Source organism: Vanessa atalanta, chromosome 6 (assembly GCF_905147765.1).
Source record: "Vanessa atalanta chromosome 6, ilVanAtal1.2, whole genome shotgun sequence".
Taxonomy (NCBI): domain Eukaryota; kingdom Metazoa; phylum Arthropoda; class Insecta; order Lepidoptera; family Nymphalidae; genus Vanessa; species Vanessa atalanta.
Genome location: NC_061876.1, coordinates 12851381 through 12867877, shown reverse-complemented (window position 1 = coordinate 12867877; position 16497 = coordinate 12851381). Strand labels below are relative to the sequence as shown.

At 31.8% G+C, this 16497-nt stretch overlaps 1 protein-coding gene across 8 annotated transcripts in view; it reads left to right on the top strand.

Annotated features, from left to right (window-relative positions):
- LOC125064465 (disintegrin and metalloproteinase domain-containing protein 22) overlaps window positions 1-16497 on the top strand; it is a 494578-nt gene that overhangs the window by 273371 nt on the left and 204710 nt on the right. For all 8 annotated transcript variants that reach the window (XM_047671514.1, XM_047671508.1, XM_047671510.1 and 5 more), the window contains exons 5-6: window positions 5805-5855; window positions 10094-10123. In XM_047671514.1, the coding sequence (XP_047527470.1) occupies window positions 5805-5855; window positions 10094-10123 (81 nt within the window). The remainder of the gene's footprint in view (window positions 1-5804; window positions 5856-10093; window positions 10124-16497) is intronic.

Genomic DNA, 16497 nt, shown 5'->3' with positions numbered 1-16497 from the left:
AAATTTCACCTTCAATTTTGCCGTTTTTGTCGCAATTTGAATGGAATTCGAAAAAATATTCATAAATCAGAGTGAGTAACCGTCGTTCATTTTTTTTTAAAACAATTTTACTATCGATAGCAGATACGTCAATTAGATAAAAATAACTTTAAAATAATCATTTATAATATAATAAATTTTGATGTCAAGTAATCAAATGCTAACACAATGCGACTGATACGTTGCATTTCACCGTTGCCCGGGAAACGGGGGTTAATTATTAAAACAAGTAGATATTAGCATATCATAATAGGGCGCCGAAATTTCGTATGTATTCTCGACACGTAAACAACGTCAGCGAATGAAATACTCACTTAGATACCGTAATTGCAGCGTAAATGCAAACTTCATTTATATTCGAGGAACGTCTAAATAACGTCTCGGAAAACTTTATAACTCTATAATGTGGGTTATGAAAGCTTTAAATAACGAATTAAATATGTCTAAAAGTATTTAATAGTTTGGTGAAAGAAGAAAGGAATCTTGCAAATGTGATTCCAGTGGAAATATATGGTTAAGAAAAAGATATTATTTAAAAAATATTTACGCTATTTCTTGATTGTGTTTTTTTTTTTGGGTTTTTTAAAGCAAAGGAAAAATATAGAATGTAAATGTAGAAATATAAATATAACTTTTTTTTTTATCTGTCATCTTCATACATTTTCCCTTTTACCTGTTATTCATAGCCTTCTGATCATTAAGTAGTAACCATAGATATTTTCCGAATTGCACTTCGTTGTCAATTCTACTTTACGCAAAACGAATCTTATCTTGAATATCGAAACCGGGCTTTTATGAGTAACTTTAAATACAACATAAGTCAAAGTATGGTATTAAAACAAAACAAACAACAATATAACAACAATATTGTAACGACAATAAATCTCAACCACCCAAAGCATTATATTAATTGTACAAAACAACTTCACAACAAGTGCTGAATGTTATATAGCTTATTACTCAGCTATAATTAACTAGACTGCACAACAGTTAGTTTTATAAGTGGGGGGAGACGGAATAGAACAATTTAGGCAAAATCAACAATAAGGACAATGTTGTTAGCTGGAATGCCATGATTTGAACCACATACGTATAAATGTACCTATCTTGCTTCACGTGAATTTGGTCATTTAACTACAGTATTGGTACTTATTCGGTATTCCCTTGTGGTATATTTTATACTCGTAATCAAAATAAGTCTATATAATATTGCTTATCTTCTAATTCACTATATTATTACAAAACAATTTATATCGACATCGATGAAAACAATTCCTACGATTATTCTTAGCAATCTCAACTGCTATCCTAATATCTTTTATCAATTTTATAATATCATTCATTAATAACATTTTTTGCAATAATAACTACTAAAAACTGGAAGTAATTGAGTTAAATTTGTCAATTTTCTTTAGAGCAATATAGTGACCTAAAACGTAATATAACCATTTGTGCCCCAATTTGGGCGCCAATTTCACATACTCTTCTTACAGACTTTTCACAAAATCAAAGGACTTACTATAATAAGTGTACCAAAGGCCCTTTGTCCTATAAATTTAAGCCTAATTGATAACAGCTGGTTCAAAGGTACTTTTGCAGAGAAGTCGATTGTTCCCTTAAGTTAAATTAGCTTTAATAGTTTTCTTGTCGACTGGTGAGGTTACAAATTTAATATTACCTATTATTGTAAAGATAAAGATAGAGCAAAGAAGTTATGGCATTAAACACCTAATAGTAATAACCAAGCGTAATAACCAAGATGGTCCGGACGTTAGACACGTGAATCTTAGCTAAGGATTGCAATTTCAAAACTATCCAAATACCACTGAGTGTTGAGCTTAATTTGCGTTTGTGTTTCATAGTGTTTTTTGCGGCGAGGAAAAACATTAACAAAAGATATACACAAGTTTTGGATTAAATTCTGCCACGTGTGTTAAAGCAGCGTAGTAAAATTAACTCCAGACCTTTTTCCAGCAGTGAGATTTTTTTATTTAATTAAAAACATGTATCAACAACTTAAATCATTAAAATGAAATTTATATTCAGTAAAACAAACTTTTAATTAAATATATTCGTAACTGTTATGTAAAACAAAAATAATCGGTTTAATATAAATAAATTCAAATATTAAATTTTCAACCAGATGTAGCTGTTGGACCATTATTGTCCCACTTGGAAAGCCAGTTCTAGGTCCGCTTTGATCTTATCTGCTCTGCAAAGTTTAACGCCGTACTTCCTATCTGGCCTTTTGGCCTGGAACTGCGATTAATTGACCACAAGTTCAATGGCTGGCCTATATTTCAGAAGGACAAATTTGTCCGTATTAATTTTAATCTTAGATGTGTTTATTTTCACAACAATACTCAATATTTTGACAATTCTTATTCTTATCGAATTCAGTTTCTAGTTGAAATTATTTACCAATTTTGAAGCAAATAGCAATTACAAATTTAAAAGATTTTGGAATAACTTATTTTATTTGAATAGTAACCAAAAAAAGTGTTCCATAAGTATTAGTAGAAGTATAAATGCTCATCATTTGATAAAGTATGTAACCTTTTTCACCGCGCCGCTTCAATATGCGACGTAGATACACCAGCGCAATATCATCCGATTTAAGCAGGTTTCTTTACAATGTTTTACATTACAACTGAGCACGATAAGAAGCCTAAGAAAACACAGTAAACTAGGTGTGAAGGGTTGTCACTTTTACAAGATGGCCCAGTTGGATTCAAGTGCTCATGCAACTGAGCCATCTTGTAGTAGTGACAGTCCTTTCTTAATCCAGGAATAATTTAAGCTTGTTGTTGTTGCTGTTTATATGTCTGTGTTTTTCTACTCCCTTCTTGGCGATCATTAGGACGAGGAAGGTGAGAGTACATTGGTATATACGCACACATTTGTCCAAGAAATGATGCCCAGCATAGAAGACAATAATGAAATTAGAATTTGCATTGAATATAATATTTTTTACAGTATTTTTTTAAGTATATGTCTCAAATACATTTATTAAAATTATCATATGTGTATACATTATCATAGAATGGTTGTAAATGTATGCGTTGTTTTTATATTAGTGAGAATTTCTGTATTATAAATATCATATACCAATTATTCTGTTTTAATTTATTCACGAAAGCGTTAAAGTAGAACATGGAATACGTAAATGTGTATGAAAAACACCACAGCTCACGCGAATATGCTAAATCTACGCCGAGAAAGAAACGAAGGGAACAAGCAAATATCAGAAATAGAACAATTTTAACTCTGGAGTGAACTCCTATTTGTAAAACTTTTAATTTTCAACTTTATAGCCATTGTAATAGAGTAGATTTTAATTTAAGCGTATAATGCTTCTATTTCAAAAATTAAACATTTTTTTAAAATGAGAGTAATTTGATGTGGGAAGTTGTGATTTGTGGTAAATTTTAAACTATTTTTTTTAATTGAGAGCAAGTGCAAATAAAAACGAAAACAAAAGCAGCTTTTGTACATTTTTTTTTTCTAATTGACGAAAATCTTATGTCATTGATAATCAAAATCTTTAATATAGAAATTTTAAATTATATTTACTAGTGACACGCCTCGGCTTCGAAATTTGGGTGTATTTTATTAATATTTTTTTTTTATGATATAAATATAATCAAAATCAAAATATACTTTATCCAAGTAGGCTTTTAAAAGCACTTTTGAAACGTCACTTGACAAACTATTTAAAGTAAAGCTACCAGCTCCTGAGTGCTATATGGTAGCTATTGTGTCAGGAGTTATTACAGTTTTCTACCAATGAAAACATTTTGAGCCTAATGCTCAAAATGTTTTCATTTCATTAAAAGTAGCTATTGTGTCAGGAGTTATTACAGTTTTCTACCAATGAAAACATTTTGAGCATTAGATCATTAGTTTCGGAGATTACCCTCTAGATACAAACAAATAAATTTTACCTATTTATAATATTAGTTTAGATTGTTAATAATCATAGAAAACACTAATATTGGTTCGAAGATATACTTACCTATGATGAACTGCCGAAAGAAATTTAAAAGATGAGAGACTGTAGGCGTTTATATTGTAATAAATATTATAAGACATTTCTTATAGACACGGCTAACTATGGGATCAACATCTCTAAGCCAGTAATTACACTGGGTCACTGATCCTTAGTGGAATACACCAATACAATGTATTGACGTTTGACAGTCAAATAATTAATAGGTTCTTCGACTGAAAAGGCTTTAACTTGTATATGTATGCATGTATGTATGTCAGTGTATGCGTATGCTTAATCAGTTTCTATTACAAATACTCTTGTATAGGTGAAACTTACCAAATCTGTATGCCGTTAAAATTTGACAGTTCTATAAATTTTATATAACTTTTGTTACTCGTATTTAAAATAATAGATTATATCATGAAAGTGGTGTACTATTACTTTATGGTAGATCTTTGCGCAAGCCCGCCTTGATCACATATCCTAATGCCAAGCACTAACACTTAGTACTTTTATGTTCATGTTTTAGGGGGAATGAGCCAGCGTAACTACTACAAGGGACCTAACATCTTAGTTCCTGTTGTTGGTGGCGTATTAACGATGTAAAGAATGTTTTTTTTTTCCATTACTGTGCGGTCTATGGGCAGTAGTCCCCGCGTGAATTTATTTATTTTATCGCTCAATTATGTGGCATTTTACTTTAAATGTATTGTAATTGTAATATACCTAATTTATATTCTATGTATTAAAACTATTTTAACAAAAAAGTAATGAATTTTAGTTCAAATGAGAACTTCGTCATTGTAATTGAAATTAGATCGTTAGGGTTTATAGTGACACAAAAGATCCTCATTTTTATTCTTAAAACTACGACGACGATTTCATCGTTCGTTAATGGTTTATTTACCTTGAACTTACCTAGTTTCATGGGTCTTATATTACCGGTCTTAAAACAATATTTACCTTCGAAATTAAGGGTACTTTTTCTCCTTTCTTTAACGATATTTTGAGACCAATATTTTATTATTCTTTGACTATTAAGCAAATGATTAAAATATTATCTATGTTCTTCTTCCAAAGCCACAGTTTTGGCAGGCTGATCGTGATGACGTCAGTTGTAGCCAACTTTACATACATGTTCAGTATTATTTCCAATGCTTCTGTGTGATCTTATCATCTCGTGACTTATACCACATCCTTTGGTGATTTCTGACAATACATTGCACACTATTTTTTATTTATTTATTTATTGGAAAAGTTACACCATCAACTTATCACTAAGCACTTAAAATTAATATCTGACTTGGGTAACATGCAAATTGATACGTCTTTAAAGGTGTAAACAACATTACACACTAGTCGTTTAATGGATGTACCTTTACAACTAGACACACACACATGTCCACGTATTAAAGATATTTAATATGATATTTAAGAATATTTTGATTTTGTGAAAGCGCCTTGTTATTTTATGATAAAATACAGCCATTAACTATTATTCAACAACAAATTTGTATTCTATTATCATTTTTTGTGGGGATGATTAATTTAATAAACTGTTAAAAAGGCCAAGCAAATAAATTTGTCTTTGTTTGAAGAAATTTCCATAAAGCTATATCTTAAGGGAGACCACGGCAAAATGGCTTTTAATAAATCATTCTGGTTATTATATTTTTTTTATATTTATATAATCATCTTATGTATTTAGCACATTACGATAACTCTTAAATAGTTTAATTAAAAAGTCATTAACACCGTTGTCTCCTTGTTTCAGAAGCCGATTATACATTGGACGACTCCTTTTGGAGTGAGGATAGTGCTTTTGGTAAGTGAACCATAGGTAGAAAATTTCGTGCCGTATGCACATCCGTTTGTAAAATTCACACCAATCCATATTTGGAACTAATACGCACAAAACATAGTGTAATGTAAAAAGTAAGCAGACGCACTAGCAGTTTAATTTGATACCCCTATGCGTATCCAAAGAATGCATCATTTTAAAACATTTGCATTTTTGGTAAACCCGATCATTACTTTATTCGAGTATCTTAAGAAATCTTGGCAGACAAGGTAGTTTTATTAAACACAACGTTTTTGCTCTGTCCGCATGTGTTGATGTTGCATATCACTTATTAGTCAATAAACTTTCTCATTCAATAGGTTATCTAGCGCAAAAGGCAAGCACCATACGTTAACTTAGTAGAATATCATATATTCTACCGCCAAGTAGTAATATTTTTGTGTACTACACTACTCGAAGGGTGAGTGAGCCAGTTTTAGGTTCTACAGGCAAAACGTATTGGCGTTGTATGTATTGGTAATGTTTCTTACAGAGTGGATATCTATGGGCGGGGTTAACACTTGCCGACAGGTGTTAGGTGGTCCACTTGCGTCTCATTTAAATATTAATATATTGTAAACATAATATTATTATTTCTCAGTTTACAAGAGTTTTGTAAGTGAAACTAAGAAATGGAGATATTAGTTTAATATTTCTTCCTATATATAAGTATCTCTTTATACAAGATAAAGAGGAATATCTCAGTAACGTCTAGTGTTTCATATAAAAATGGAATACGCAAAACACAAATATAGCCCTTAAAATTCAGCGAGTTGTAAAAAAACGCGTTTCCAGCACTTCCTCCGGGGACCGTACATCACGGGCAATAACCGTTTCCAGTGCCGGTCGAGTTTATTTTATCCTTTTACGGTTTCAGATTTCGGTAGATGCTCCTTTGAAATTGGGTGGCTTCCCATCCTCGATATAATTATGTAGTTTGGGAGATTTTAATTAATGGTACAGAGGAGGATTTTTTAAAAAAGGCTTTTTACCTAATTACTATTTGAAAGACGATATTAATAACTCGAAATTATTTTCGCTTCAGTCATGTTATATAAATTCGAAAAATGTTGTTAAAAGAAGCTTATTAATTAAATTGATGTTTTATTTATTTTCTATTATAATAATCAATAATTGAACATAAGTATTATTAATAATTTCTTATAAACATTTTAGAATAAGATAGAATAACCCCTAAATTTTGAAAAAACATCAAAGCCAGCTCAAAAGGGATAGTTCAGATTGAAACCATTCGACAAGACTTCTCAATGGCGCACTTATTTCATAGTTTGCATATGCCATACAGTGTGATGGAGTTTCACGTATGCCATGCATGCCGTCTTGTTCAATGATTTGCATGAGAATGCATTCAACATGTAAATTTAAGCGTTTCTGAGACCGCGTAGGGACGTGTCTCTGTTCTAATCGATTCTGAATCGATAGAATCGGGTTAGAAGCTTTAAAAATAATTATTTTAGATGCCTGTAATCTGTGGATGTTTCCCGCGGTCCTTATTGGTAAATGTTTAAAAAAAAGTTTTTAGGGATTTAAATTAATTTATTTTTATGAACCGAGATGGCAGAGTTACAAGACGTGAATGTTAGCTTAATAGTACTGGTTCATACCCGGTTCATAATCTACTTAATTTTATATGTCTCTTGCTCGGTACTAAAAACTGGAAACCTGCATGATGGAAATCTTTATCGAATTTATCCTCTTACTTGTAATAGATATAATATATATTAACTATATGTTAAGTTATATTAATGTATAGTAGAAAAGAGTAACTCGTGAGTTCTTCTGATTATTATCTACGTTCCAAAACGGTGGTAGCTATACATTTAATTTATACAACATGACATTTCAAATGTGTTTACATGGGACTACTTCTTTGTATATCCTAACATTGATTAATTAAACAAGAGTCTTCTATATAGTATATAATATAAAAGCAGCTAGAACATTATATTTTAGGGTCGTACAGTTTGGTTCAACGCTGACTTAATACATGTTGACAAATAGAAGTAAAGGTTATACTAAAGTGTCTCTTAATGCAGCCATAAGCCTAATAAAAAGTAATAATATTCGTCCTCGTCACGTACGCTGAGTGGCGTACAGTGGCGCTCGTAAAAGTCAGTATAACGCATGCTTGCGTCTCATGCCATGTGACTAGATCACGGATCGCTGACTGTTACGAGTTCGTGACTGTACAAGTTACACCGTGCTCTTTGTGATGTGTATCTAGATTATATGATTCTTATCTGACATTATTAAATGAGATTTACGCATACTTAAAGTTATCGTTTTATAATATTTTTTTTGAAATAATATAGATGTTCACATTCAGGCTATTGATATTTTTAATAACGATTTTGGACCATAAAGCCAGTTACAATATTTGTTTACACTGGTGTAATGCTCAAATCTCAAATTTGTGTATTTTTATGACTTTGGTAGGATGAGCAAATGGGCCAGCTGATGGTTAGTACAAATAAACATTAGCACCATATATAATATTAACCATTCCTTACCAACCGCAACTTAGGGAACTAAGATGTTACTTCCCATTTGCCTGTAGTTAAACTGGTTACAACTGGAATAGAATATTACAAATTATTATAGTTTCGAATATGTGATGAGTGGGTGGTACCTACCCAGACAGACTTGCACAAAGTCCTACTACCAAGTAAATGTATAATATATACATATACATTGTATAATGTTCAATACATTATGTAATGTAATAATTATTCATTTTCTTCTCGTCCTTAATAGTATTCTAAGGTAACGACGCCATTGACGACAAAATATCATAAACTTGAATTGCAATCACGAAATATTTTGTGCATAATTATTTTTATGCAAATTTATATATTTAAATAATACTCTTTTTATTTAGCTCTTTAAAACAGATAATTTTTTCAACATAAAAACGTTAAAATCAAACGTATTCATAAATTAAAATGACACATAGACGTGCTACGTCGTAGATCCTGTAGCAGTTCTACGACGTAGCGTATTTATGTCGTTACAAATCTTAGCCGTCTAGTTTAACTGTCTACACCAAGCTCTAAATAAACATTAATGGCTAATATTTACCGCATTTAGCTTCACTATCAGAGGTCGCCAGTTTTATTACCATAATAATCAGTACTATCATATACAGAAGTGACTATTTGCTTGTTAGCGTTAAATGGGAAACTTTAATTATAACCTACTAATTTACAAGTTAAGTCTAAATAAAAATGTGTGTATAATCAATGTGTGCATATTATAACTTTAAATAAATTATTCAAGTGAATTCAAATTTAAATTTCTATATATAATTATAAAAATATTTATCCTGATCTATAATCAACGATCAGCCAAAGTTACTAAATCTAGAAAGATTAATTTTTTATTACGTATTTTTTGATAACGTAAGCATGCGTTAAAAATATTAGACGTTTTTTATACCCGCTGTTATGGTTTTGGGCATCTTATCGTCACAATGGTTAAAGTTAAATAAATATCGTTAAAAAGATGCCTTTTAATTTGATGGAACTGAACAAGATTTTAATAATAGTGCCGCCAATACAAGGGCCTGTTAGCGTGTGAAAATGAATTTGCCAATTTTAGCGACTACATTGCCGCTCGTACCGTCGCCTCGTATTCGCCCCATTGGTCCTGAACATCGATATCACGTCATTGACTTCCAATCAGAGGTGCGCATGACGTAATACAACGCGTCGACATAAGCATATACTGATATATACAACGACAAATATATCCTCTGAATAAATGATAATCACCTTCAATCAGCCCTTGATTGCATCAGCCAACATTGATTGATCTCTTTAATATTTTATAAAGATAAATTTCGAATTTAGAAATTTAAATATTGTATTCAGATAGATTATTTCGGTTTAATACATTTAATGATTTTGATAATTCTGATTGCCTTAGAACTTCGCAATGTTATTCTCAGGAATGGTTTTTGTTAATGGCAAGCAAAATATCAAATTAACCGTGTGATGAATGTCACCGTCGCCCATAGACACTGGCTCTTTAATGAACCACTTCATTCACTTCACGTCCCTTGAACCGATATGGTTCACTCTTCATTAGTTCCCACCTAAAAGAACCTTCATGAGCGCTACCGTAAAGCAGTATGATTAAGTTGCCCATGTCATATATGATAATTATTATAGACATATAATTAAATCGTCTTCTTTTTGTTTCAGGTGACCAACACGAAGAAAATAAATCAGATGGTAAGTTTAGTCAAAGACAGATTATCAATTTAAAATACCAAGTATTCCCGTTTCGAATTGGAATCTATTATCAAAGACAATAGATCGCAATTTCGGTGTACACTCTAGTCTTTATGTCAAAATAAGAATTATTATCTTTGCTTACGAAAAAAAGGATATAAATGAGATTTCTTATGTTGGTTAGATAAGAATATATGTATGGGTCACATCTTATACCAGGCATGTGAAAAAGCAAAAAAATAAAATAAATTATTACAATTAGAATATAAATACAAATAGTGCTCGTAGGTAAAAATACAAAACCAATCTTGAGGATTTCCTTATAAATACATAATAAATATCACATGTTTTTGAAAATAAAATATTTTCCCGAATACGTAAAAGATAAGTGCCACGATGAAAGTATTAATATTCCGCATCACTCGCGTGGTATTCATGCTAATTGTCTGAAGGAGGAGAGTATTCGTCGGTTCGTCGTGAATATAAATTAATGGAAACATCGAGATCCATTTCCTAAAACAAAAGAAACACGATTGGTTGTGATTATATTGTATTCTACTTCGAAATCTAAAAATAATTTTGCTACCCTTTTTAGGCTTGGGGAAAAACCTTTCTGCTAGCTCATCTAATTGAGATACACAAATACCAAGGATTTTTTCTAGCTCTTCCTTCTATAGTTATGTTCGATTTGAGAGTTGAGACAATTATGTTCACAGCTATAACGTCTCAGAACCATTGGATATTAGGAAGAGTATATTTCAAATAAAACTTAAGAAACTGACTCTCTACTGTTAGGTTAAAACCACTTCAGTTTAGCAGGAGGTACTTAATGAACTTATTCTTCTACTCCAATACGAGTTGGTGGGTTCACCTTTGGTGGAATTTCTTATGCAACATATGTAAGTTTCTCGAAGTTTTCCTTCGCGAAGCCTTTGATGTAACACAAATTAACCGACTACTAATTTTCAGCTGAAATGTATGTTTTTTTTTTTAGCATTAGCAGCCTGTAAATTTGCCCACTGCTGGGCTAAAGGCCTCCTTTCCCTTCGAGGAGAAGGCTTGGAGCATATTCCACCACGCTGATCCAATGCGGGTTGGCGGAATACACATGTGGCAGAATTTCGTTGAAATTAGACACATGCAGGTTTCTTCATGATGTTTTCCTTTACCGCCGAGCACGAGATGAATTATAAACACAAATTAAGCACATGAAAATTCAGTGGTACCTGTCTGGGTTTGAGCTCGAAATCATAGGCTAAGATGCACGCGTTCTAACCACTGGGCCATTTCGGCTCATGGGGCCATCTCGGCTCATGTATGTGTAACTAACTAACTACCAAGTCGTTCTGGCTCTACATTTTGAAGATTATCAAAATAGAGACTTGAAATTCTAGTTCGTCTACGTCGCAAGCGTTGATCGAATTGAAATTGTGATATGAATTCTACTACCCGTTGATTTGATTGATAATAAAATAAATAACCGAGTAGTATGGTGCATGAATATGTTTTAAAACAAAGTTATTAATGAGACAATTGCAATCGCTGTATCGTATTCCATTCTTACGATACTTGTTTGTTTAATTTGAACGGAATTAAACCCAACAATAATCTTACCTCATAGCTTGAAATATTATTTAGCTATAAACAGTAATAGTTTCATCCTCAACGATACAAGGTCGATTTTATAGACATAAAATATTTTGTTATACATTTAAACTTTACTCTGAAAGTTCATACAAATTATTCAAATACAAGACCTAAATTGCAAAAGATCTAGTTGCAATATAATATTACGGTTGGTTTAAATAGCATTTTATTAACAAAGAAAACAAATTACTATTAATATTTAGATTATTATACTTAATATGTTAAGTTCTGAAGTGCATTTAAATTAATAATTATACTGTAACTATAAAAGAGCGAAGAGTTACCGTCTTTAGGTTTTCCTCAAGCAACCCTAATTGCCCTGAAAAAAGTTTCATTACGGAACCGTATCCGAAGCCTTTATGAGGTAATTGAGACTTATAGAGTTACTTTAAAGTTAATTTCCATGAATTTTATAAGGGAAAGTTTTGTGAGGGTTAGCGTTCGCATTTTTCATACAATATTTCTTAAGTTTACAATGTTGAGACTGGCTCTAGTTTATAGAAAATTCCACCGGTAAGGCATTGTGAATCACGCACATGTATAATTTATTTAATGCCTGCAACGTGTATATTATATTACATACATATGGCGCACATATATGTATAGATGTATATGTAATATAATAATGAACCTTGGGAACTAAGACGTTACGTCCCTTACATCTGTAGTTACACTGTCTCGGTCACCCTTCAAACCGGAACACAACAAGACTAAGTGTAACTGTAATTGATCGTCGGCAGAATATCTGATGAATGTGTTTAAATTGTTCAAAATGTTAACGGCCATCAGTAATATTATGTGATTCTATAAGTAATATATGTATGTGAAACGATAAAGAATCTTTTATGTTACATAATACTTTGTTACTTTTGTATAAGCGTGCGTTTTTATAACGCAAAATCAAGATATACAGTCTACGAAGTACATAATGTGGTCTCAGAAAGCGTACATAATATTATGTTGTAAAATATTTAACTACCCTTAACCAGTGTCAAGAATTAAAAAATATAAAAGTTTCTACTTGTTCAATGAAAAAATTTATCTTTTAGTTTTATTTTGTATACGAGTACCCATAAAAAATCATTGTTTTCCGTAACGTTTATAAATTTCAGTGAATCGATTTTTTTCGCAAAATCGCATACACATCAACACGATTACAATTCAAAACTTTAGATACGTTCAAATGCAATCCGGTATCCAACGAAAGCGTACTTACCGTTAGAACAAGCGCGATAACTCTTAAGCTATTCTAATTCAACGCTAAGCGAGTCATGTTCAGCGCCGAGCGAACTACAACCGACTCGATTTCCAAGCGTTCCAATAACAATATCATGTACCATGTGAATGCGTTATCACTAAATGCGAGGCATGCATAATGCAAGCGTCATCTGCGGTGTGCTCGGCCCGAGAATGTGAGGCTGTGCTCGCAGCTCGAGCGGAATGTAACCTAATGTTATACCATTCATTTATTATCTAAACGAATTTATTCATATCTGGTAATCGCAGCGAACATACAAATCTTACTTCTTTATATTATTTTTATTATCAACACGTTTATCTGGTTGCTAGATCCATCGAACCCGCGGTTCTGAGTTATTGGGTTTTTCTTTCAATATTAATATCAGTAATATCCCGAAGTGATGAAATTGGAAGTGTGTACACTCCCGTGCCTCAGAAAGCATGTAAGACTGTCTTGTGCCTTAACTATTTCCAGTGGTGTCTGATTTGTCCCATCGGATGGGATTATGAGAGTGCACTTGTGTTTGTGTGCACTCTTGTGCACTATGTGTCCTGTGCAGTTCGCTAATTTGGAAAATCGGTCTGGATGACATAATTAATATGATATTAATATTGGTAAAGATAATTCTTTCAATTTTAATGAAATGCTTGAAGCCTATATTTCACCTCCAAACTGAGGTTGATCTATATGTTAAAACCGTAAGATATTCCGTTTAGTAATTTCGGAGATTAGCGAATACGTACAAAAATAGTTTTCTCTTTTGTTATTTATGCGTATTTTATATCACGCATACTCATGTTGATAAATCTATTAATAAAAAGTTTGGATTCGAATAAAATAAATGTTTTTTTAATAATTATGTAATGATAGATAAATGTGTGATCAAATAATCTTTATTTCAAATACTTAATCGAGCTTCAGTTATAAATAAATAAATAATAATTCTAAAAAGTCTTATGTAACACTTAATATCTCCTCTCTCATATTTAAAAGCACTTACCTATTCTCTTACAAAACTTCTTTACCAAAGGTTGTCTGTGAGAGAACATTTTAAGAGACGAGACCGACTTTGCGCACCACTTTTCGCTTGATTTTGTTACTGTTATGTCATCTGCTACATACCAGTATAAGTGATGCAATAAAGTATTTAAATAAATAATTGTTATATTCAACTCCGTCAAGATATTGACGCTGAATCGCACCAATCAGAGTGCAAACTTGTATGTGAACTGCAAAATAATCGTTTATCGAATATCGTTACATATTACAAAAATTACAGAAGTAGTCATGTCTGTATAAGCCGTAATATCAAAACCGAGCGATTTTTTATAAAATTTCCACCAATGAACATAGTGACTCACGAGGAAGGCTGAGGTGTATAATTCATTAAAGGTGTTTAAACTGAAATATAAGGATCATAGTCATACTGAATAATAGAGATATATGAACCACGTAAAGCTGGGAAAGGTGCTTAATACGTTATAATGTATATTGTTACATAGATATACTTATGGAGTCATTAAATAGACCCAGTGTTTCGTATTTTAACAACATCATATCATAAACAGAACTGAGTTGGTAAGTCGCTCCGTGTAGTCAGGTCTTAAGGCATTAGACGCTTCATTGTATTTGCATTCCCGCATAAAGGTTCTTCTAATGAAATATTAAGGAAGTCTCTACAAAGAAAATTAAATTTAATTGTTATAAAAAAATAAGATAGGATGACGTCATGGAATTCTTATTTTCGAGAAACGATTGAGGTTATTGAACGTTTTGCAAATATAAATATGACGGCCTCCATGGTCGAGTAGTATGTACACCGGTTTTCATGGGTACGCCACTCCGAGGTCCCGAGTTCGATTCCCGGCCGAGTCGATGTAGAAAAAATTCATTAATTTTCTATGTTGTCTTGGGTCTAGGTGTTTGTGGTACCGTCATTACTTCTGATTTACCATAACACAAGTGCTTTAGCTACTTACATTGGTATCAGAGTAATGTATGTGATGTTGTCCAATATTTATTTATTTATTTATAAATACTAATTTTGGTAATCGTCATGTGTTTTTTTTTTTAATTCGCAATTAATTTATTATGTGTATTTTTTTTAATTTGCATTCTATATTTAAATGTTTCGTTGATGAATGTGTTCTACCGTTATCTTGTTTTGATCGGTGTTACACACAACGAGAGTGTATGCATCCACCTCCTTGACTTGCAAGTCATTTAATCTTCATTCGTACACCACGTCATTATCGCGACTCACGCTCAAGTCATTATTGTTAAAATTACCAGCATTCCTCAAGTGTCATTCGCGAACAATGTCGGTTAAGCCATTGTTTAAAAAATATATTTACACACTTATTCATCGGCGAGCGATTTATGAAACAAAGCGCTTTAAGCGTTCCGAGGTTAAGCGTAATTAAGCGAGACTATTAATCACTTGTTGAAATACTTATACGAAATTTTATAACGATTATCACATACAGCAGCTCTTTATGATATATTTTAATATTAAAATTAATCGAAAATTTATGTTTGGCTACCTGGATATGCTCGCTTATAGCATGTGTGTGTTCATTTCGAATGGTAGTGTGAATGTTAGAATATTTGCTTTTCTCTAGCATAAACACGCTCACATTTTACATTTAAAATTATCGTATCATTTATTTAGCGAAGAAACTTATTCTTTCAGAAAACGAAATATTGTAGAGTAACTATTTACAGAGAAATCATTACAATTAGTATATGTAACTGTTGAACATTGAAGTATTTCTCAAAGGTATTCGGGCCATCTAGTGACGTGAAAGTCGTAGGTTCCTTCCGGACCTCCTTGGTCCATCCCTATTCTTATATTTTTTGCTAAATTGGATAGAAAATAGGAGTATATGTAATACTTTAGATATTAACAGTACTGTAATTTTTATTTTATTAATTTATTTAATCTATGTTCATATTAATTTACATTTCAACCAAAATTAGTTATAAACTAGCATGCTCTCAACTCAAATAAGGCGTTAAGACCCGTGCCACACAACTTGTGCTACGTGATACGAAAATTAAAACACAATCACGCTCTTTTTATATATTGTTACAAAACCAGTGAAAAACTATGCAATAAATCACATGAGATTCCAAGATTTTAATAAAAAAATATATTTTAAGTGAAAATTATAAACGTAATGAGCAATATAATAATTGCAATGACTTTTAAATAAACGATGTCAGTTGTTAAAACATGTCACCGATTTATCTGTTGGTATTTACACGATTTTGAAGCAAATCGAGCTTGTTGAATACTTCTAATACATACATAAAATACGCTTCTAATAATATTTTTAATAATTTAAATTTTTTTTTCTGAATATTGGACGACATCACGTACATTACTATGATCCCAATGTAAGTAGCTAAAGCACTTGTGTTAAGGAAAATCAGAAGTAACGACGGTACCACATACACTCAGACCCAAGACAACATAGAAAACTAA